This window comes from Thunnus thynnus, chromosome 15, assembly GCF_963924715.1.
Source record: "Thunnus thynnus chromosome 15, fThuThy2.1, whole genome shotgun sequence".
In the NCBI taxonomy this organism is placed as follows: domain Eukaryota; kingdom Metazoa; phylum Chordata; class Actinopteri; order Scombriformes; family Scombridae; genus Thunnus; species Thunnus thynnus.
The window spans coordinates 27642285-27666053 of record NC_089531.1 but is presented as its reverse complement, the minus strand read 5'-3'; the positions used below and the strand labels follow the sequence as shown (position 1 = coordinate 27666053).

At 37.0% G+C, this 23769-nt stretch overlaps 1 protein-coding gene across 5 annotated transcripts in view; it reads left to right on the top strand.

Annotated features, from left to right (window-relative positions):
• Positions 1–23077, top strand: part of thrb (thyroid hormone receptor beta) — a 130007-nt gene extending 106930 nt beyond the window's left edge. For 4 of the 5 annotated variants that reach the window (XM_067611625.1, XM_067611626.1, XM_067611623.1 and 1 more), the window contains 7 exons: positions 7042–7142; positions 7243–7390; positions 9033–9238; positions 10469–10555; positions 10892–11038; positions 12457–12715; positions 15105–23077. In XM_067611625.1, the coding sequence (XP_067467726.1) occupies positions 7042–7142; positions 7243–7390; positions 9033–9238; positions 10469–10555; positions 10892–11038; positions 12457–12715; positions 15105–15346 (1190 nt within the window). In that variant the 3' untranslated portion in view covers positions 15347–23077. The remainder of the gene's footprint in view (positions 1–7041; positions 7143–7242; positions 7391–9032; positions 9239–10468; positions 10556–10891; positions 11039–12456; positions 12716–15104) is intronic. The other variant, XM_067611627.1, reaches the window with a different exon arrangement.
• Positions 23078–23769: the final 692 nt, after the last annotated feature.

Here is a 23769-nt window from a genome sequence, read left to right as displayed (position 1 = left end):
TTCAGTGATATCACAAAAATAGAAGAAAAAAAAGTAGTGTAGTGTAACATAAAAGAAAGTATGTCGGCTATAGGTGCGTTCTGTAATTATAGCGATCACAAACTAGACAATCTTCACTTAGGACAAAGTCGTTTTCAATCAAATAAAAAGTTACAAACACTCAATTCACTTTTTTAATTTTTTTTTTTTTTTTTTTACTGTTTTTAGATTTGATTTCATTGCAGCTTTGCATTAAAGCTATAGAGTATATGTAATTTTAACTAGTTTATGTAACATTTACATTGAACCCCCATATAAATCAGCTATATGCAGGGAAACATTAATTACACATATGCACTGTATATATCTTCATAACTGCAAATATAACTACTTGATATGAAAAAAAGTCTCCATATTCACTGTGTATGATTAATTTGTAACTATCTGTAATGTGAATGGTTGATATGTAGATAGTGTGTGATAATTTCATTTCAAAACATCTTTAACTTAAATTAAGACATTTAGAATTGCAAGTTAGTATATAGTTGAAACCTACTCAGTTTACATTTTCTGGACTGTAAATTACAATAGTTTAGTATATTTTTATTGGGTTTAAATAACAATGCAGTTCTTGACATCAGAAAGAAAGTCATAAATATAAGGTGATATGAAAACCTGCTTTTAATTATGATAAATTATTCTTGAATCCTCCAAATAGCCTTTTAGATGTCAGCTGTTTATACTGTATGCACATTTCCCAAGTGAACTTGTTCATATGCACTCCTGCATCCGAAATTAATAAAATTTAGGTATTTTATATCAGTAAAAAATTAGTTTGTGAACTAAGGATACCTGTAAATCAATCAATTTGACCAACAGAATCTTTAATTGATACACATAAAGATGTCTTTCCTAAATGGTGAATTTGATTATGTGTCAATACACATTTGCTACTTTATTTTTGTTAACAAATTAAAAATCGATTTTTTTATTTGCTTCAGAAATTAAATGTTAACGGAGTACTGATATTTACAACAGAAATGTAGGAGCTTTACATACAGTATGAGCTGCTTACTGTGATAATTTACCACATCAACCTGTAAATTGGTGCTTATAGAAAGAACATGAAGCCTTGAAGATGGCAGTGAATCTGGCAGTCTTGAATGTGTAAGGCAAAAAAAAAATGACTAGTTACATTAATGCTACTGTAAAAAAAAAACAGGACATATGTGCAATAGTTTGTATATGGTTGGTTTTGATCTTGTGAGTAACTTGGATATGAGCATTTCAACATATTATTTGAACAAAGTGTCCAGTTTTCATCACATTGACACACCTAAGTATGGCAAGCTTTTGACAACAAATTGAAGAGGTAATAACTAATTAACGTATGGCATGTGGATTTCAGTGAAATCAGTACTATGTGTTAGGTTTTAATGATATGTGTGTGTAAATATATGGGTGTGTGTATGGGTGTAGAAAGCTAAATATTTAACTAAATAGCATAACAAACCAAACCAAAAGCAGGCGTCAGGAAGGGAGAGCAGAGAGAGAGAATGACTACAGCCGTGGCTGAGTTACTGCAATTAGTCATCTGCAGGGGAGAGACACAGATTAGAAACAGATATAAACTCCTATATGACACCACAGGGGCCATCAGAGACTCTAAAAAGTACTTTCAAACCTTTAAAGTCCTATGCAAACTGTCTAGGGGACACGTGTGGGAATGTTGTTGGTGTGATTCCTAAGCGGTCTAGATTTGTTCATTTTGTACTTGGATGCTTCATTAAAAGCCAGTATCCCTTCATTTAACAGAACTGTCTACTCTATCTCAGCCTGTTGTGTAGTATGTGTGTGATCCACGGAACACAAATGCATTACTGTCAATCAAATCGTCTTCACAACTAATGAGATTAAAAAGCTGATGCTCCGCTGTCAGACTTGTCACTGCAACACACTTAAGTCGCTTGAAATGTCATAATATATCTTGACACATAATGACTTTGTCAGGCTTTTAGTCTCAGGGTTTCCAACCGCATTACAGGATTATCAACACCCCCTGTTGAAAATGAACTAAACAAGTGCTTAAAGATATACGGTTGTGCAAATGATAATGATATAGATTTTTTATTTAATGTATTTTATTTTTTTTTTAATCTGAAAAATATGTGTCATAGGGACAAAGTGTCAGATAACATTATGAGGTTAAAATGTGATATATTTACCATTTATTTAGATCATGTCACACAAGTGCAAGTGTAAAAACATCCTAAATTTACTTTAAGTTCCTACTGGAAGCTGTGTTCAGTGTGAGCATTTTAGGTAGACCACTGCTGTTTGTTTGTTTTTTTTATTGTAGGGAGGCCCCTTCAATTCATGTGTTTTCAGTCAAATGCAGTCTAATTTATTGCATGCTAATTTCACATCCTGAAGGACGTGAAAATGCAGTGCAGTAAAATACAAATGATTTTTATTCTCAGTGTATAATGAGGAGACATACAGTACATTGATTCACTTTAATCAGAATTTAGAAATCTCAGTAATCACATTTCTCACATATAAATTGTTAAATAGCTTTTTGGCTGAGTTACAAACAATCTGCTATTGAGAATAAGGGTAAACAATTAGATAGAAAATCTATTTTAATAGTCAAAAATATTTTTTTCTGTAAATCATACGAATTGGAAATGCATTACATTGGAAATTATTACATGCGGAAATGAACTGTTACTTAACAGGTTAACAGGTTGTTCATATCACTTACTGTGGTCTGTTGAACAGAACTTTGGGCTTGCATTGGCATGTTTAAGTTTTTTTGGGGAAGGCAATGTCATTTGGAACAATGATTTAAAAACTGAAAAGAGAAAAAAGTTTGTAAAGTTAGATTTTGCTGAGTGAAATGCTTTTGGCTTCTCTCAGGCTTAAACTGAAGAGTGCTAAGGACTCTTATAGGGGTCTTGGATATAGCATAGTCAAGCAGGGTAATATTAGTATTATACACATATCATATTGAACAGAAACCAAAATAACAAAATTCAGTCAAGATCTTCAAAATATATGGCCTTTAGTAGTCAGAAGTGCATTGGAACCATGATTATCCGTATTTCTTCATAATCCCATACAGCAACAGTATTGATCGTCTCTTCTTCAAAGACGTGATGGCAAGCGTGCAGACTGGCTGCGATTCAGGGTTCAGATAAGTACAAGCAGCAGGGATTTCAAAGCCAAAACAGCACGCATCTTTTCTCAGACTTCGCCATGTGTTCACGCATTCACATGTCTACATGTTTCGGGTCCATCACTATGATCCATGTAACTAACACGATGTTCCGTGTTCTGGTATGTGGTAATCTTAAGAAGATAAAAGACATTGCGTGATCAAATCTTATCTCGACCACCTTTAAACGACTATTGAAGCAGAAACAAACAAAAAACAGTTCATGTTCTGATTGTGATGTACATTACATTAATGTTCACAGATACTTTGGAAAGAGTCCATTAAGACTCTATTGACCAAGACCTTATTATTTCATTCACCCTTGGGGCTCTTGGTGATATCATGGGTGATTTCCGCTTCAGTGTAAAGGCAGAATTCAACTATTTAAAAAAACAGGTATATCATCATTTCTTTTTTCTTCTAGGATTAATTCAAATTTATTTCCATGTTCCTGAAAGCAGAAAACTAAAATATTCCATACTCAGCTTTTCAAATTCTCTAATTGCCTGGTTCATGTGACACCTAACAAGAGCTTCACAGGTTGAAAATGGTTGAGAAACCCTTAATTATTCATTTTCACCAAAATAATTCTATGTTAACTGAGTAGCAAGCATGCATTTTCTTTAGTATTGTACATTACACAATAACAAGTAAAGGCATGTATTCATTTATTTAATTCTGCTGTGACTTGTGTTTAGAAGTAATTTCGGTAATACAAAGGGAACTAATAGACCAGCATTGACAACAGTCTTTTTAACAATTGTATTCAGCAAATTTTCCACAAGGGTGCCAATGACTGAACAGGACTCTACATAATATCAGTATCATAATAATACTGTAATTATCATAGATTGTTTTCAGAATTAAAAATCCATTGTTTTTTAAACTATTTTTCTCAAATTAGAACTTGAAAAATAAATATTTAAAGTAACAAGGTGTAATTGTAGGAGTGAAAAGTGAAAGTAACCACATAAATTAATAAATTCTAGTACAATTAATATGCTACATAAAATAGTTTGATTTAATGCTAACTGGTTTTTGCAGTTTAATTCATAAGCTGGAACAAGCAATCAGCAGGCTCTCCATTTTTGATTCTCTTTGGGTTTGTTGTCTGGTTGTTTAGTTAGCAATAGCATTTCTAAAAACCACTTCATAGAACAACCTGTTACAGTGAAGTATGAAGAAATGTTGCTACATTATTGAAGAAAGCATTATGAATCCCAACAGACACACAGCACCGCCATAAGGCTTATCCCATCTTCATTGAACAGGAATCCTAATCAATAAGGCTGAGTATAGCTGGTGTCTGGGATAATAGGTGTATTATCTGAAACAGATCACGCAATGTGTCGCTCAGTGTGTCGCTCGCATGTCTTACATTGTGGGGAAACAATATTGATTTTGCAAGTTATACTCACTGGCTATTTTAGGCTGAAAAGTCATCAAAAACATTGTGAAAGACAATGTGTTTTATTTTATACAGTTTCAGTATGTATAGTATGGATTGTGATGTGTGGGGGGGGATCCATAATTTCAGTGTATTTCAGCTTGTTAGCTTTGTTTATTTTATTTTATTTTTAAAATTAAAATATATATTTTTAAAACTATTTTAATGTTGATCATCTTGCTAACAATACAGATAGTTAAAATTGAGTTTGTTATCAGATTTTTATATGCCCAGTAATCTATATAAAGTTAGTTTTTATGTTGTTTATTCTTTTAAAAAGTTTTCATTCTTCTGAGTATTTCTGAGATTAAAATACTGTTAAGTTGTTCATTTTCCATTAAGTACATGCTCCAGTCTTAATGGTAAAGTCAATTTTATGTCTTTAAATCTCAAACCCCTTCATAAAATCTTCTTAGTGTCATGACATTCCCTAACTAGTTGGCAGGAATAATTATATGTCACTGACCTAAGCACGCTTGTTTGCAAATTCTGTTTAAAATACCCACAGGATAAGCAAGAGGGTTAATACACAAAGGTTAAAGGTTAAAGAGTTAGGAAAGATGTCAGGGTTAAGAGAACTACTAATTCTTTCGTGATATGAACAAATGGCTTTAAAGTTAAAGTTTTTTTAAACTTTTTTTTACTTTTATTGGAACTTTTCTTTGCTTTCTTTAGAATTGTTTTCCGCTCGCTGGATGTTATAAGATGGTTATTTACTGTAGGTGCAACATGCAAGATCTTAATCTGTGACATCGCCCCTGTCTGTGGCACTTCGAGGATTTGTGGAGTGTAAGATTAGAGCTCTACGTCGTCATAAATCTCTGCTTCCCAATTCGGCTGGGTGGTGGCGGGTGGGGCAGTTGTTAGGTGTAGTCTGTGGTCTTTGGCTTTGGTGGGTAAAACGTTTGTACGTCTACGTAGGGTCAACCTCTATGAAGTTTTCTTTTCAGGCCAGGAAACTTCTAATAAATACTTCTAACTTCTAATTGGCTTGATGCTCTTTCTTAGACCTGACTTTTTTAGAACCTTTTAGAAGATTTTTCTTTTTTGAGAACAGAGTTGACCTATCATTTTTATGGTGCTCTGCTGTGGATCTCCATGATGAACTACTGCATACCAGACATGTATGAGATGCCTCACACTGGGGTGGGAGGCTGCACGGTGCAGGGCGGTGGGGAACACTGCATGTACCCAGGTGAGGGACCTGTGTACAGACACTGTGATCCCCAGCCACTGCACCATCCGCCCTGCATGGAGCAGGCTTGGCCACCCAGCCAGCACTACTCTTGCTCGTACGCTGGTGGTCCTCCTGTTTTTAAGAGTGAGTTCTGCAGCATGGAGATCCCTCTTAGTCATTTCCAATATCAACCTGAATATTTCCCTGAGATCAAACCAGACTTCTCACACCTGCAATGGATGCAGGAGGCGCACAAGAAAGGTATGACGTCCTGATTGCGATTGTTTACATCTTCTTGGTGATAAGGTATTTTTGGGTGGATAGAATTGCTGCATGTACATATTCAAGTATCGAGTTTAAAATTGACGGATGAAATTGTTTCCACCGTTTTGTGGTTGTCTCTCTGGATTGTGTGTGGAGAATATCCATGTTTTTTTTTTTGGTTAATTAGTGATGACTCCTCCTTGATCAATGAATCAATGATGTCTGGGATTTTCAAATTAAGTCTGATAAGCGTAAATCCAAGACTTAAGGCGTCATGCAGTGGCAGGTCTGTAAGCAGGACTTGCTGCATCTGATGCTCCGGGTGTTTGACCAAGGCGGGTGGGGGTTCCTTATTGATTGATGGTGAGGGAACAGAAGGCTGATGCAAGATGAATTATTGCTTTCTTCACAAACCCCAAAAAAGTATTGATCAGTTTGTTAACTGCCAGTCCCAGAGTCTGCCAGAGGTCACAGCAGAGAACTCATTAAGCTGAATCCCAAAACTGGGCCAGGTGTTAACTTGGTTAGTTTACTCAAAGTGACAGTTATCTGTGGAAGTCGGTGCTAATCAAATATTAAGTGTTGTACTAATAGACATACAAGAATCAGCCTTTTAAATCTCCCTGTGTGACTTTCTGAAGCCACAGCATTTACACCCACAACTAGATGTTACAAACTGACACAAAGGAATAGTGTTTTATAAATGTAGGTATAGCCTCTGAACCACCTCTTTGATCCCCAGCAATGCATGCTATTTCAGTTTCACTTTTTCCTACTTGAAAAGAAAATAAGCAAAAACTAATACATTTTCTAACACCATCTAAAATATTGTTGAAAATACATTAAAAAAACACACTTACACCAGTAAATGAAACACAGCAGTCATGAAAAATATTACAAGAGTGCAAATCCAGTGATCGTATTAAAATAAAATCTAATATTTTTTCTTCTCCCCAGGGTACATACCAAGTTACCTGGACAAGGATGAGCTATGTGTAGTGTGCGGGGACAAAGCTACAGGCTATCACTATCGCTGCATTACCTGTGAGGGTTGCAAGGTAACACAAGCGGCGAGTCTTCGAGTGAATTGTAGCAGTAAATTCATTTCGTCGTCATCATTTGAAAGCAGTTCTAAGCATGTGACCGTCTGCTCTCTAGGGTTTCTTCCGGCGGACAATCCAGAAGAATCTCAACCCAACCTATGCATGTAAGTACGAGGGGAAATGCATCATCGACAAAGTGACCAGAAACCAGTGCCAGGAATGTCGCTTCAAGAAGTGCATTGCGGTGGGAATGGCAACCGACTGTAAGTCTTAAAGGCAAAGTTAGCATCAGTAGTGATACTCCAGCCAAGATGATGTTGATTTGTCTACTTAAAGATGTTTCGTCTGCTTCATGTTATTTTGTCTGCTTCATGATGTTTTGTCTGCTTCATGTTGTTTTGTCTACTTCATGTTATTTTGTCTGCTTCATGATGTTTTGTCTGCTTCATGTTGTTTTGTCTGCTTCATGATGTTTTGTCTGCTTCATGTTATTTTGTCTGCTTCATGATGTTTTGTCTACTTCATGTTGTTTTGTCTACTTCATGTTGTTTTGTCTGCTTCATGTTATTTTGTCTGCTTCATGATGTTTTGTCTGCTTCATGTTGTTTTGTCTGCTTCATGTTGTTTTGTCTACTTCATGTTATTTTGTCTGCTTCATGATGTTTTGTCTACTTCATGTTGTTTTGTCTACTTCATGTTGTTTTGTCTGCTTCATGTTATTTTGTCTGCTTCATGTTGTTTTGTCTGCTTCATGTTGTTTTGTCTGCTTCATGTTATTTTGTCTGCTTCATGATGTTTTGTCTGCTTCATGATGTTTTGTCTCCTTCATGTTATTTTGTCTGCTTCATGTTATTTTGTCTGCTTCATGTTGTTTTGTCTGCTTCATGTTGTTTTGTCTGCTTCATGTTATTTTGTCTGCTTCATGATGTTTTGTCTGCTTCATGATGTTTTGTCTCCTTCATGTTATTTTGCCTGCTTCATGTTATTTTATCTGCTTCATGATGTTTTGTCTGCTTCATGTTATTTTGCCTGCTTCATGATGTTTTGCCTGCTTCATGTTATTTTGCCTGCTTCATGTTATTTTGTCTGCTTCATGTTGTTTTGTCTGCTTCATGTTGTTTTGTCTGCTTCTTGATGTTTTGTCTGCTTCTTGATGTTTTGTCTGCTTCTTGATATTTTGTCTGCTCTTTCGATTTTGCTTTGACTGGTTCTTGTCTTGCTTGTTTCCTTTAATGTGTAACATCAACCTGGTAATAGGATAAAACATGCAATTTGAATACATCACAAGCTCATACATTCTGTGAAACTGCGATGAGCATTTGTCACAATTTTCTTACATTTTATAAACAAAGTGAATAATATGTATTGAGGAATTATTGCCAGATTATTCGTTGATGAAAAAAATCAGTAGATACAGCCCTAGTGCAAACCAATAAACAGTGGAGAAGTGGAGTATGCTGTCGGAGTTGTTTAATGACTTTTAATGGAACTTTGTTGAGTGACAGCTGTGTTTATCCCTCCTGTAATCGCATTATGTTTCTGAAGTTCTGTCAGTAAACTGGTAGTGAGGCAACACAGAGAAGTAATGCAGGTCAAAGTGACTGAACAGCAGAATAAAGATGCATACATTTAAACTTCAATCAAAGAGCTACTTGTGAATATTGTAGTCATTGTATTGCCCTGATTATAACTCTCATGCATGTACTATGTACTTACAGTATTATGCTATGTTTGACCAGTTCATTTCTGCATGTTCTAATAAGCAGCATTGCCCTGTATTTTCAACTATTGTATATCACCAATTCATCATTTGATGCCTTTCCCGCCTCCTCTTCCTCCTCCCTCCACTCTCATTGTCTCCCTTTTTCCTCCTCTGCTCCTAACCCCCCTCTCCCCCCCACCAAGTGGTGTTGGACGACAGCAAGAGGCTGGCCAAGCGGAAGCTAATCGAGGAGAACCGGGAGCGCCGTCGGAAGGAGGAACTGCAGAAGACGGCATGGGACCGACTGGAGCCCACCCAAGAGGAGTGGGACCTCATCCGTATGGTTACTGAGGCCCATATGGCCACGAACGCCCAGGGCAACCACTGGAAGCAGAAGCGGAAATTCCTGGTGAGACATCTTCTTCCCTCCCTCCCTCCCTCCCTCTCTCCTCACCACAGCCTTCATTGTATTGTTTACCCTGCCTTATCCAATCCCCCCCCCCCAACCCTACCCCACCACCCCTCCCCATGCCCCTTCCACATCATGCCCCTGTCTTCTCCACCTCCACCACAACCACTGTTCCACTGTTCCCTGTGTTAATATGTCCATGTGTTTTTTTGTATCTCCTTGTAGAGTGGGGAGAATTAGCTGGACGATGGAGAAAAGTGTGTTCCTCAACGCAGCAGCACTAATTTATAATGGAACATCTTATTCTTGTCTTTTTTATGTCTTACAAAGCAATGATCCTTAATCGCTAATACTAATAACTTCCTATTTTGTGCTGTTTCTCTTTTCTGTCTTTCTGTTTGTAGCTTTAAATTTCACAATTCACCTTTGTTTTTGTTTTTTTGTTTTGCTTTTGGTTTTTTTGACTAATTTTGTTTTCTTTTCTGTAAACTCTAATTGCTTTGTCCAGATTGCAAGTCTGTCTCTACAGTTTTTGGGTGTCTATGGTACGATCAGGAGAAACACTCATTAAGCCCAAAAAAATTAAGTTTATATATTTTTTACGCGGTGAGGTTAAGTAACAGATATGTGTAAGCGGGGAATCATTTTTACTTAAGATTCCCAATCATTGAGGAATTTGTGGAATATTAACATTTTTGTAGGTGTATTCAAGACTGCGGAAATCAAATTTGTTTAATTTTCAGGGTAAGTCTGGGAATATCTGAAGATTTTACAAATGTGTCGCTTTACATAAATATAAGAATGTATTTCACTACTTTCATCATGTTTCATGGTGACTGTATTGTAGTGAGTGAGTGAGTAAGCAGTGTTCACCCCATCACAAAAACATACTTTTTTCCATAAATTGATTTTTTTTTTAATTGAAAAAAATTATTTTAAAGTCATATAAGTCTCCCATCACAGCCATCGAGCTTTGTTTAAATAGTCGTCAAATTTTCACTGGAAAATAATACATTTCGAAATAGTCGTTTGAGTGTTTCTCAGGACTTATTTGAAGTCGTGGTCCTGAGCCTGGATCTCACCATAGATACCCATCTTGGATTTCTGTCCTCGCCTGTTTTCTATCTGTACACTCTTTCATCTGTCCTCAGTTTTAACTTGTTTTCTTTTTAGTTGGCTTGACACGGGTTCTTCATTGAAACTTCACAATTCCTGTTGATTATCCAACAGGTCGAGGAAGCTATGCTTCTTAATGAAATAACATGTAATTTATTCTATACTTCTGACCAGAGTGCAGCGGGGGTGAAGGAAACTAAGGTAAGACACAGATAAAAATATTTATTGAAAATGATTGAGTGTTGAGGACACAGTTTATATGTCATGAAAATATTAATTTGCAGTCATTTATGTGCATAACACATTTAATTAAGTGCATTAGAAACATCTGTGTTACATGTTTATAGCAACGTCCCCATTTCCATCTTTACATCACATTGTCCAGTCAAAATCTTGTCAACTAAATCAAAATTGAACCACTTAAGTCAGCTTTTATTTGCCTATCCCACCTTGTTTTTCCGGTTAGACTGTGAATGCTTCACACATCTCAACTTACCTTTGATCTTGACACTGATCTTCCCCCACTTGTCTTTTCAGCCTGAGGATATTGGTCAAGCGTCCATGGTCAATACGCCCGATGGAAACAAAGTGGATATAGAAGCCTTCAGTCAGTTTACAAAAATTATCACCCCTGCCATAACCCGAGTGGTGGACTTTGCCAAAAAACTGCCTATGTTTTGTGAGGTAAGTGCAGCCACTTATTTATCAAAGTTTCATACAGAATACAGAAATTTACAGGAGAGCCTGACAGAGCAGAAGTGAGCTTATCACAGATGTATCAACATTGACATAAATATTAGCCAATAAATATCTAGAAATTTCAGCAAAGAAATTCCAAATGTTCAAAATATGTTGGTAACAGTGTCATTACACCAAATAGCACTGACAAGCTTATTTTTCATATGTAAGATGTCTCGCTCAGTATATAGTAAGTATTTCAGTGGAAAAAAGAATATTGGCCAATATATTGTTTAATTTTTTTTAAATTCTCAAATACTGCTGACATTTGAAAATAAAAATAAAAGTTCTCCAACAGGTTTTTTCTAATATTAGTAATTTCTTGAAAGTATCCTTGAAAGGACTATGTAATTTGGTATTATTTATAGTGACGATGGAGTCAAAGTTCTTAGACCATTAGTTTTATTGGCTGTGTTGGCTTTAAAGTAGATGTTGATTTCTCAAAAAAACTGCACCTTCTAAAGCAAGTAAATATTTATCATTATTTACTGTTAGACACTATATTTTTCATATATTTCTGCGAATGAATTGCCTGCAGACAAATTGCACATTTTTGCATGTTCAGCTGGCCTTCTAACTCTGGCTAGCTTAGCATTTAATTGTAATTAATTGACTAGATGTGTACCAATGAATACTGACTCTACTTTAGCTATAATTAGTGCCAAATTATGTAATTCTTTTCAGGAAACTTCTTCAGAAATTATTAAGAATTTACAGACCCATGAAATAAAGGGTTACCAAATTCTCATTTATTTTCGCAAGTCTCAACTGAAAAAGTGAACACTTTCTGCTGCAGCTCATTTATGAACTATATTTTAAATTCAGCAATGAAAATGATTTTAGCTGTAGTCATTCCAAAGAATAAGGAAGAAGATTTCAAATTTGTAAAAGAGAAAAAAATATGTAATTCATTACTTCTACCTCCAACATGACATGCAACTTGGTTAAGTGTCCAGACAATTTTCTAGAAACGGTGCACCATTTTTGGCTGGAAACACTATTTCATAATTTACCGATAATAAAATTATTAACCATAGTATAAGGTCATCTAACCATTATTGTATTAATAAAACATTTTCACTCAAGCTAATGTGTTGCTAATGCCAATAGCAGTGTTAAATTAGCAGTCTGACTAGTTAGCTAGTAAAACAGTTAGCTCAGTCTAACTTCTTTATGCTACATTTCAGAGTAAAAATGATTTTAATGTTGAAGGGGATTTTGTTTTTTATCATTCCCTAATTCCAATAGTATTTAAGTCTGAATTTTCAGTTCTAACTTGACAAAAAAGTAAGGCTGTCCATAATATTAGCCATATTCCTTTATTACTAGAATAAAGATGCATATCTCTTTCTCCTTATAACCAGCTGCCTTGTGAAGACCAGATCATCCTGTTGAAAGGCTGTTGCATGGAGATCATGTCACTGCGAGCTGCTGTTCGCTATGATCCAGAGAGTGAGACCCTCACACTCAACGGGGAGATGGCGGTTACGCGCGGTCAACTTAAAAATGGAGGCCTGGGCGTAGTGTCAGATGCCATCTTTGACCTTGGCGTGTCACTGTCCTCCTTTAACTTGGATGACTCTGAGGTGGCTCTTCTACAGGCTGTCATCCTGCTTTCATCCGGTAAGCACCTGTTGTCTAACATGCGTTAGCCTATTAGGGAGTTTCCGTCTGACACGGAAGGAATAAAGTAAGGAAATATTGGCCCAGTATTAGCTGTTTTTAAAAAACAGGTTTGCGCAGTTTCCCCCCTTGACACTATGATTATGATTATTCAATATTAAATATAACATTCACCTTAACTGGATTGCTTTAGAGCTGCAACAATCAGTCAATTAATCATTTAGTTGTCAACTATTAAATTAATCACCAATCGATTAATTGCTATGCATCATTATTTAAGAAAACAAATGTCCAAATTCTCTCATTCCAACTTCTCAAATGTGAATATTTTCTGGGTTTTTTTAGTCCTTTATGACAGTAAACTGAATATCTTTGGGTTGTGGACTGTTGGTCAAGACAAAATAAGATATTTGAGGACGTAATCTTGGTCTTAAGGACAGTGATCAACATGTTTTACCATTTTCTGACATTTTATAGAGCAAACAACTAATCGATTAATCAAGAAAATAATCGACAGAGTAATCAATAATGAAAATAATTATTAGTTGCAGCCCTAGACTGCTTGTGGATTGAACACCATCAAAGGACCATAATGGTAGTTGTATTTATTTTAGCCCATAAACTAGAAATTGCATATTCTTTGCATTACTGCCAACCATTATTTATACTGTGCAGTAATAATATAATAAAAGTAATATACAGATGGCAACCCTCTTTACCAAAATGGATTTGTGGTATTTTGGAACTGTTTAAATGGAAAGTGGAATTTTCTTTTTATGAAGTAACACCACAGGTAGTAGAATAGACCAAAAGATACACTATACAGTCACATGAGTATTGAAAAATGTAAATATCATTTGTTTAGAGAGCAGTAAACCATTAGTTAATTAAAGTGTTGTACAGATTTCTTGAAACCAGTAAAGACAAATGAATAAAACAATCAGAGTCCATCCATAAATAACAAAAATCACTCATCCTGCTGTCTTGAAAGCAATGTTATTTCTTTATTGCTTTGGTCTGCCTTGCACAGATTGTGTGGACACTATTTTTTGACATGAAATCCATATCAAACTACAATTCAATCAATTAATCACTGTAATCATTCTGAGGAGCTTTGTCCAGCTAGCTTGGTTTTTGATCCACCACCATTTTTTCTGGGCAACACAGGGCATCTCAGTCCAGATCAATACTGTTCTGCTGTGTGCTGTATATGCCATGCTTGACATGGGGTTAACCTGCCCATCTGTCTTGTCCTCTGACACACTTACAATAGACACCAGGGTTTGATCAATGTGACTGAAATCAATATTTTTGGACTGAAAGTTGATTCGCTATCATTCCTTATAAAAGTAAGAAAAACATATTTGTCAGAAAATGTTATGAAATGAGATGTTCTGATCTGAGGGAATAGGAGAATGTACTAATGCATACTCAAATAAACAACAACTGGCATCAGATTCAACCTGAGTAATTTTCTATCTAGCTATTAAAAGGACAGGTTCACAATTTTTCAAGTGTGTCTTAGAACAGCAATTAGGTGTCCATATGAACAGTGAAACAGGTTTTCCTCTCTGTAATCATTCCTCCTGTTCATACTGGCTATTAAAAGATCCCCTTCAAATGTGCTTTCAATGTAAGTGATGGGGGACAAAATCCACAGTGTGTCCACACAGTCATTTTGTGCAAAACTGCATTTAAAATTTGTTAGTCATATCAAGTGGATATCTGCCATATTTGCAGTCTTTTTAGCAGCAAATTCCCTCTTTGTGTTTCCTCGGACAGTGTTTCCCTGTTGAGCTGTGGTGGAAGTATAGTAACAAAAAGAGGGACTTTGGCACTAAAAAGACTGTAACGCTGAAAGATATCTACATGATTTGCCCCATCTGGAAGCTTCATATTAGCTTCAGATAAACTTTTAAATACATTTTTGCATTATGAAGGGATCTTCTAATGGTCAGTATGAACAGGAGGAATTATTATGGCAAGAAAAGCCTGTTTCAATGTTCATTTAGGCACCTGACTGTTGCTTTATGACAGACTTGAAAAATTGTGAACCTGTCCTTTAAATTATGAGATGATGAGTGATCGAGCTATAATTAACTTACTACTACATGATTTTGTATCACAATTAGGTACAAACCACGTGTCCTCTGTTCTGTGCTGTTTGTTTGTTTACAACCTCTTTGATTGAATGGCCGCGCCATTGGACCTATTTTAGCGACGTTCTGAAATCTTGACTTTACAATGTTATCACAACCAATGGTCCGAGCTAGAGTACGAAAATTAAACCCACACTGTAGTTTGCCTTTGATTCAGTAGACATTATTTTCATAAAACCCTGCAGGACTCTGTCTGATCCCATTGTTTCGGTTGATGTTTGTCTCACCAGATCGTCCAGGCCTGAGTAGCATTGAGCGAATTGAACGCTGCCAAGAGGAGTTCCTGATGGCCTTTGAACATTACATCAACTACCGCAAACACAAAGTGGCACATTTCTGGCCCAAGCTGCTAATGAAGGTGACGGACCTGCGGATGATTGGCGCCTGCCACGCCAGCCGATTCCTTCACATGAAAGTGGAGTGTCCCACTGAGCTATTCCCTCCTCTCTTCCTGGAGGTCTTCGAGGACTGACCAATGGATTTTGTTTGTGTGTGTGTGTGTGTGTGTGTGTGCATGTATGTGTGTGTATGTGTGCGTGTGTGCATACGTCAGCACCTGGGCACCCTGGTGGTCTCAGGGGTGGAACCAGCAGAAGGCCCGTCACAATGAACTTTCCATTAGCACTACTGAGTGTCACTTCATTCCATAGTTTAGGAGTAGCTCTCTGGTCTAGTTTTGGATGGAACCATTCCTTACAGTGCGGGTACATGTGAATAGCAATTTGTTCTCTTTTTTTTGGGTTTATTTTGTTGTTGTTGTTGTTGTGGATATAACCTCTCACCTCGGATTTTACTATCGGTTATTTTTTGTGTTGATGATTGTACAGTTGGCATAATGGTGATCTTATCGACACCTGCTCATTCATTAGAAACCATGCAAATGTATTTTTCCTTCATTTATTTTGAAAAACTCAAAATGGCTGCTCACCTTACTCATAAAAAGAAAAGACATTATTAGCGATCCGTTAGCCTTTCCCCGACCTGCTCGACTTTATTGTCCCATTTGTTGGTTAATATATTAACTGTCATATAGTCAGTCATCCATCTGGTGAGTCTCTGAGCTGTTCAGCTGCCTCACCATCATACTGTGACCTGAGACAGCAACACGCACTCTAATAGACGACAACTCACAAGCCTTTGTACGTCTCTGGGTAGCCACACATCACAACATTTAGTCATAATGCTGCGTTCCAGAGATGTCGTTAAAAACTGAAATTTTGCAACTGAAGAGCAACTCGAGAGAATTCCAAATAAGAAACCTGAGCAAGATTTTGCTAAATGAACTTTTCAGATTTTTTTTAGTTTGACATCGCATCCACATGGCAGCAGACACTTAACAGTACACGACGATACTGTTCAACCTGTTTTTAATCCTCATAACACACCTAGTTTCTACTTTCAGTAAAGTCTGAGCATAAATCTAACCTTTGTAGTAAGTGGTTAACATGTTGCTATGGTAACTTGCTTGCAAACATTGCTAAATATCATGGACAACATTAGCTGTTGTGCTATGGCAGCATATTAGGGCCATTTCAGAAGAAAAGAAATTACCCATTTTATCCACAAAATGAGAAGCAGGGATATATTGAATAAAAAAATCAAATTTTTGGAAATGTACGTTGTTATAAGTCACTTTGGACAAAATGAATCTGCCAAATAAACACAAAGGAAAAATCTGAATCTGAAACCACACAATCTGAATCTGAAACCACATTGCTTTGCCTTGTATGTAGAGAACCTAACACCAAACTCCATTCTAAAATCTGGTTATTTAATCACAAATACATTGCTATTCACTTTGACTCAAGATGATTTTAGAGGTCCTGCAACCCATTATGACTGTTTGGGCCTTTTTATATCATGAAAACATTATTTATAATCAACTACTATGATTGGCAGAAGAATTGTACAGTTTCTCTTCTTCCCTAGCCCTAATATGCTTTCATAGCTGCATCATCTGTGTTGTGGGTGAAGAAAATCTTACAAGTGTCCATGTTTATTGCCTTTATTTTTACAAACTGGACCATGAAAACACAAAACGGTTGTAATTGCAACCTACCTGCTGGTGATTCAGACTGCCGCTAGCGAAAGGAACGCAGCAGTAGCATTAAAATGAGCCTGTTCATCATTGCCAGAGACTGGTCAGGACTAACTAAAGCACATAATGACACTGATGTCAGGAAAAGACAATCATATAGTACTCGTTTTTTTTTTTTGTTTTTTTTTTTTGTGTGTGTGTAACAATGCCACATGCTGTGCCAAATCCAAGTGAATGATGCCCTCCTAATTGAGTCCCTGCTGGGCTTTCATAGCGATATCAAGACTTGACTGGTTATGTTAGGTAGTGCATGCCGCGAGTCAGCACTCTGACTCATGTTGTATGTTAGCAGCTTCTACTCAACAACCAGTATCAGTTTTTAAGTGTTTAATCTCAGCCATGTTGCCTCACTCATACCACATACAATGATTTCAACTGATTTGTTTGTTTTTTTTTAACAACTCCCTGAAAAGAGGAGACTGTATGTTAAAACAGTGACGTCTTGGTGCTATGGTGGGTTGGGGAAATAGCTGATAGGACTGTATTGTTATTTACATGCGGAAATGAACATTATGTTTGTACAACAGCCCACCACCCTCTTATGATGGCATGCATATACACTAACACACAATCATGCACATATACAGCACATACAGTATACCTGTACACATACTGTACACATGCACATATGAATATATGCATGTGCCTAGATAACATATGGGTCAGACCCCACCACTGTGACCAACCAGTGGGATTTGGAGGCCAAGTGAAGCTTGGCAGGCCCAACAACAGTATAATTCATCATCAGCAAGGTACACTGAGAAAGCTGGTGAGATTGTGAAAACGTAGTGCTCTTTCCTTTCTCTTATTTTAGCCGGTATGTTCATGTTTTTTTTGTTGTTGTTCTGAAAGCCTCTCTATGGTATTGTTGTTTGCAATGTGACAAACATTTGCTTTGTATATCTCGCTTTTTCAAGCTTCACACTACTCCTCAAAGCAGCTTGTGATTTTTTTTTTTTTCTCTTTTCTGTGAAGTGATGCCTTTTATCAAAGCAATAGACTTGCTGCAGTGTTTGAATGACCCGGACCTCACACACACACCTCGCAAATTGTACAGACTCAAATAAATGCACAGACAATCAGAGGGAGAGAGATGGATGGGGGGGGGGGGGGGGGGGGGGGTAGGCACCTAGGCTCATCCGCCTGGTTCATATGTGGGTTCCCGGGCCATTTTGAGCCAGAGCTCTTTTGGTAAAGTGACATTGGCTATGTTTACGTGCACCCCTGTTGTCCACAGTCTGTTGAGGTCGCCTTCATGTTAAGTTGTTTGCAGGAGCCGTTGATATCCTGTGACTGAGCCTGCCTGCTGCCATTAATAAAACAGAATAGTCCTGGTAGAAAACACAAATACAGAAAATATCAAAATGTCTCAAACAGATGGTGACAAAATGAAAAAAACTCAAGAGATGTGAAAAAAAATTGAGCCAGCTATCACAACCAGGGGCCGGTTGCACAAACATGCGGACTGCTCTGTAGAGTTAGGCCCTAATTTTTAAACTAGTGTAATGTCCCTTTTCAACCAAACAGTCACAGGAACTAAACTCAGGAACTAAATCAGGACCTAAAAGCCCCTTTGGTGTATTTATGTTTGCGTTTCCACTGCATCTGAAAAACCGTGAAGATTAGACTAGCAGAGTACATCAGCAAATTAGACTGATAAAGTGTTAAAAAGTGACATTCTGTTTGAGACTTGATTTCTTTTTTTTAATGCAATGAGATGACAACTCAGCCATTGGGTGGTCTTTTGTAATTTATTGTTGCATATGTGATGTTCTACTTAAGTATGTAACCACATTGAAACAAACATCTCTTGTCAGCCTGCTGTCTCTTACTGTACCTCTTTTTTAAACGTTTGAGATTTTTTGGCTAATCTCAGGAATTTGGCTACATAACTTTGTTTAAAGATCCCCTCCAGACATGTTTTGAGATATATAAAAATACTCAGCTTTGAATAGTAATTTGTGTCTGATATGTTTTTTCACAAAAAAAAAATAATAATAATTACCTGGTTAAAATCCTTAAAATGACATCTACTTCTTCTCCCTCATATGAATATGTAAATATTGTTGATTTCTTAAGTTTTCCTGCTGGAGATGTCTCCTACTTCACTGTAAAGTCCATTCTCACAAATCATGTTCGTAGGTTCACGCCTTAAACGTTAATGTAAATGCAGAGAAACTTTCTTCTAAGGCTGTGCGATATGACGATATATATCGTGTGACGATAGAAAACTTCTCTCGTTTCATATTATGTTCTATCGTTTATTTCGTTGAAATCACACTCTTTGCGACAATATTTTTCATCTTTTGCGCAGATTACATTAATAAATTACTCTTCTTGGCTTTTTTCTTGCAAAGCTTTTATTGCACTTCCAGTAATGTGACGAGTGTAGTTGTCGTCAACTGTGAGTACTTCACCTGGTCTCTCCTCTGCTGCGCTGTGTTTGCAGCACACACACACACAGAGGGCTCAGTCCCGCCCGCACTGAGCCACAGAGAGCAGTCTAGCACGACCATAAATGACAGCAAAACACAGTAGAAACTCTCACACTGAGCTGAGATGAAATGAGTGCACATAAATTAGGTAAATAACATAAATAAACATTGTCTCTACTGTGTTTTGCTGTCTTTTATGGTCACACTACTCTCCTCTGCTCTCTGTGGTTCAGCCATTGACTGTATATAAAGATGGACATCATCACATCTCTCCAAAAGTGAGGCCAAAACATCTCGATCGCCCCCTGGTGGCTGGCTGCAGTATAGGTCATAAGTCCCGCCCCCTCCATGTTAACAGATGGGACATGAGCCAAACTAAAAAATTACATGTCAAATAATTTTTTTTACAGCTCATTCAAGTTCTCATTTTTCTGATGAGTTTGTTTTTAATTAGTTATTTGATGATATAAAAAGAGGGTGTGGTGTCATGATTGACAGCTGTGACAGGTGCTCTTAAACCTGCGCAGACTGTGGCTGCAAATGACATCACATGAGCAAGATGCAAGCTCACGGAGAGGAGATATTTTAGCTTCACTTTTGCATAGCAGCAGGAATGAGGAGACACTCATCACGTTACTGTAAATGCAATAAAAGCTGCGCAAGTAAAAAGCCAAGATGGCTAAAGTCAAAACGAGGAGCTCGTACCTAAAAGAGGGGCTACTTCTGTCACGTGGTTTGCGTATGAAAAGTCTGACATATACCGGAAACTATTTATTCATTGAATTCACCAAAAATGTGCTATATTGTGATATGTATTGTTATTTGGATATGAAATTATCTTTATCGGGATATGAGATTTTGGTCATATCGCACAGCCCTTCTGTCTTCCTTCATTCCTTCAGCAGATGAATGTGAAAACAGACTTCTAGTGTTAAATTCTGAACATACATCATTCTACACAGTGAAGCTCAAACATCCAAGCAGAACAATAAACAAAACACTTTTTTGAGTGGAGGGGGACTTTAAATGTCAATAACATTCAAATAAATTCTCAGCCCTAATATGCTAGCAACAAGTATTGCTTGCTTGCAGTCTGAATGAATGCTCTACACATACTATGGCAGTTTGGAGGCTTGTGTTTGATCGGTCAGTGACACCAGTACTGTTAATAACTCCACCCTGATAGCTGTTGGGCCATCAGTACATACTATCTCAGGAGTAGGGCCTTTAACCACCCAGGGACCAAAGTGGAACTACATTCCTGCAGTTGACATGCAAGTAAAGTTCCTGAGTTTCTGAAGTGGTCAAACTAACCATGAGTTAGACAGTTGCACAAAAATAAAGACTGATCAATTCTAAAGCTGCATTAATTGTTTTTTGGGAGGGGGGGGGGTTGGCCACTTGGGGGCAGAAGTACTCCACAGCAAGCTGGCAGATACACAGCCCTGGCATATTGTGGCCTTGTAATGTTCTTATAGCAAACAGTTGCATATTCACTCATCCAGCATCCAGTTGGAGTCATGTTTCTGTCCACTTGATGAATGTATGTCCGATAGTCACTCCCGTTTTAGATCTGGTTTGATTTCCACAACTTCTGAGAAAATTTCATCAGCAGCTAGATGTTTTACTTACCTTACATTAGCAATCAGCGGGTTGCCTGTCTGACAATGGGTGCAGGGTTGATGATAAGGGTGAGACACAGTGAACTACTAAAATTAAAACATTTAGCTAAAAAAAAAAATCTGTAGAGCTACAGAGTTGGGTCACTTTGCGCAGTCTTTTAATGTATTGTTGCTATTAACAACACCGATTAGTGGAGCTTTAAGCGTCAAGTGAACCACCGTGTGTCCAAGCTATCTCACAGTTATGAGAGCTTTTCATGGCAACAGTCACAGTGATATCACTGTTGAGCCCATTAATTTTGCAAGCCTTACATTTACATAAGTTTGTGGATGTTTTTTTTTTCCACCCGTTTCTTACAATGGACTTGCAGTAAAGAGCTAACACTGTAAGGCCAGTATGGAGAAGAGCAGTATTTCAACTAAAAGCTTTCCTTCCTGTTTATGGACAGTGAGTAGACAATCTAGATACACTTGAACAAAATATGAACCTGTGAGTTAAGACAGGCTTTGCATATGCTATCCAAGTTCATCAGTTCCATGATGAACCCAATGGTCACAACTCATTTTGAAAGTTTAATAAAAAAAATTTTAAAAAGGAATGTAACTCAACCTAAATGTCTTTTAAAAGCAAGTGATCAAAACCTCACCCCAACATTAACCACAATTATTCACAGTTACAAAACGTATGGCCTTATAAAGTTAATATGGCTAACATGCTACCAGACTGTGCAATAGGCACTGCAACAGACGCTAAGCAACATCAGCATTAATTTGGAGTTGTGTTTCTGGTGACCTGATGAATATAAGTCTACTATTCACTCTCTGTCTAACTTTGTTTCGGTCTCCAAAAACTCTGAAGAAAAATATTTACCACTAAATGCTCCGCTATTTTCATTAGCTAGTCGCTAACGTTATCTGTCTGCTGTTTGATGCTGAGCAGATGGAGTGCAGTCAATTTTTTCGCTGCCTGGTAAAGAAGTTGAATGCTAGACAGAACCAAAACAGTAAAGTTGCGTGTTGTAACACCAAAACAACAGGCTGAAAGGCGCCAAAATGCTAATTTGAATATGAATGTTTGTGGGTTTTTTTGTAGGATACATACAAATTGGAGTTAATGGCTGTAAGAATATGGTGGACATTTACATGTCACACACATAATTACTTGAATTATCATAATGTATAGAGCTGGTGGTGCATGTAAACATAGTCAATGCTGACTGCTGGTTCAGAAAATGTTTACTGTTCCTGAAGAGGTGCCAGTAGGCTATGCTGTTATCTCTCCCACGAGTTGTTACTCTTAATTTTACTCAGTTACAAACCAATAACAAGAGTTGCACCACAGAAAAGCTATTTTACAGTACAAAGGAAAAAGGATGTATATTTTCAGACTGCAGATTTTTTTTACAGATGTTGTTAGCATTATATGAACATGATATTGTTTTGCATAGCGTTAAAAAAAACACAGTATCTTGCTCTCAAATCCCCATCTCTGCAAAACAACTATGAGCAAGACATTACAAATCATAAGCACTTAAATTAGTGCTACAATCATTTTTTAAAAAAAAAAAAATCAATTATTACTGTAGCTGGACTTCACTGTCAGTACAACGCAGCACAGCTACACATTAACACATTTAAGGACAATTTCAATTTAAGGTCAAAGTATAACCAGCATCAGATAAAAAGTCATCCACCGTCAACACGGATTTCTCTCCTTGTGTGTTTGAGTGTATTCTTGTTCAACTCATCTGTTCAACACGTACTGGAAAAACCGTCATGGAGAGAAAGGGAGTGAGAAAAAAAGTGTGTGTAGGTGTAGGAGTGAATCTGTGGCAGCGAAACAGAAGACGAATGAAGTTCTGTTATAACTTTGCTGTCTGGCACTTGGCATTTTACTGGAAATGTTGTCCAGGATTCATCGTCCAGCAGGACAGTACTTTGACATGAGCGTTGAGGACTTCAAGAGGAAATATTTTTGATGCTCATGATTGACAGTGATTGCAGCTAATGTGAATTGGCTCTTGAGAATAAAGATGGTTTTGAGAGACTCTTCATTTGTGCTTTTTTTTGCTCTGTTAATTTTCTTATTTTGCTTTTTAATTGCTTGTTAGGGACATTAATTCAAAATTGTTGTACTGTTTTATCATGGCTTTTATTTCCAGAAAATTCAATGATATTTTTAAAGAATAATTGAAATCGTCCGTGTTTGCTTTTACCTCTGTCAAATGTTTAAGTTTAATTTAGCCTCTTGCGCCAAATCAAAACTGAATATATGTCTTGATTAAATTAATGAATGAACCTTTCATGCACAGGATGCAGTTCAAAGTGTTTTACAATTCAGCAGCAAAAACAAAACACCAAAAAACACAAGTTTAAAACCATACACAATGAGAAAATGAGAGTTACTATTCATAAACTAGTATTTACACAGTTACACAGTCATTAAATAGAAATTAAGAGAAAATCATAAAAGATTAAAAACAGACAGTTGCTAGTTATCTGCTATATTAAGAATATGTTTTCAGTTGTTTAAAACCTCCACTGAGTCAGCATGTCTAATATTTAAAGGTAGAGTGTTCCATATTTTTGGGGCATAGTGGCTACAAGCAGCATCCCCAAAGGTTTTAGTGGTGACCTTGGGAACAGTTAAAAGAGCAGCTGTAGAGGATCTTAGGGGATGTGGAGGATCATAAAACGATAGAGTCTGTGATGTAAGAGGTGGCGAGATCATTTAGTGTCT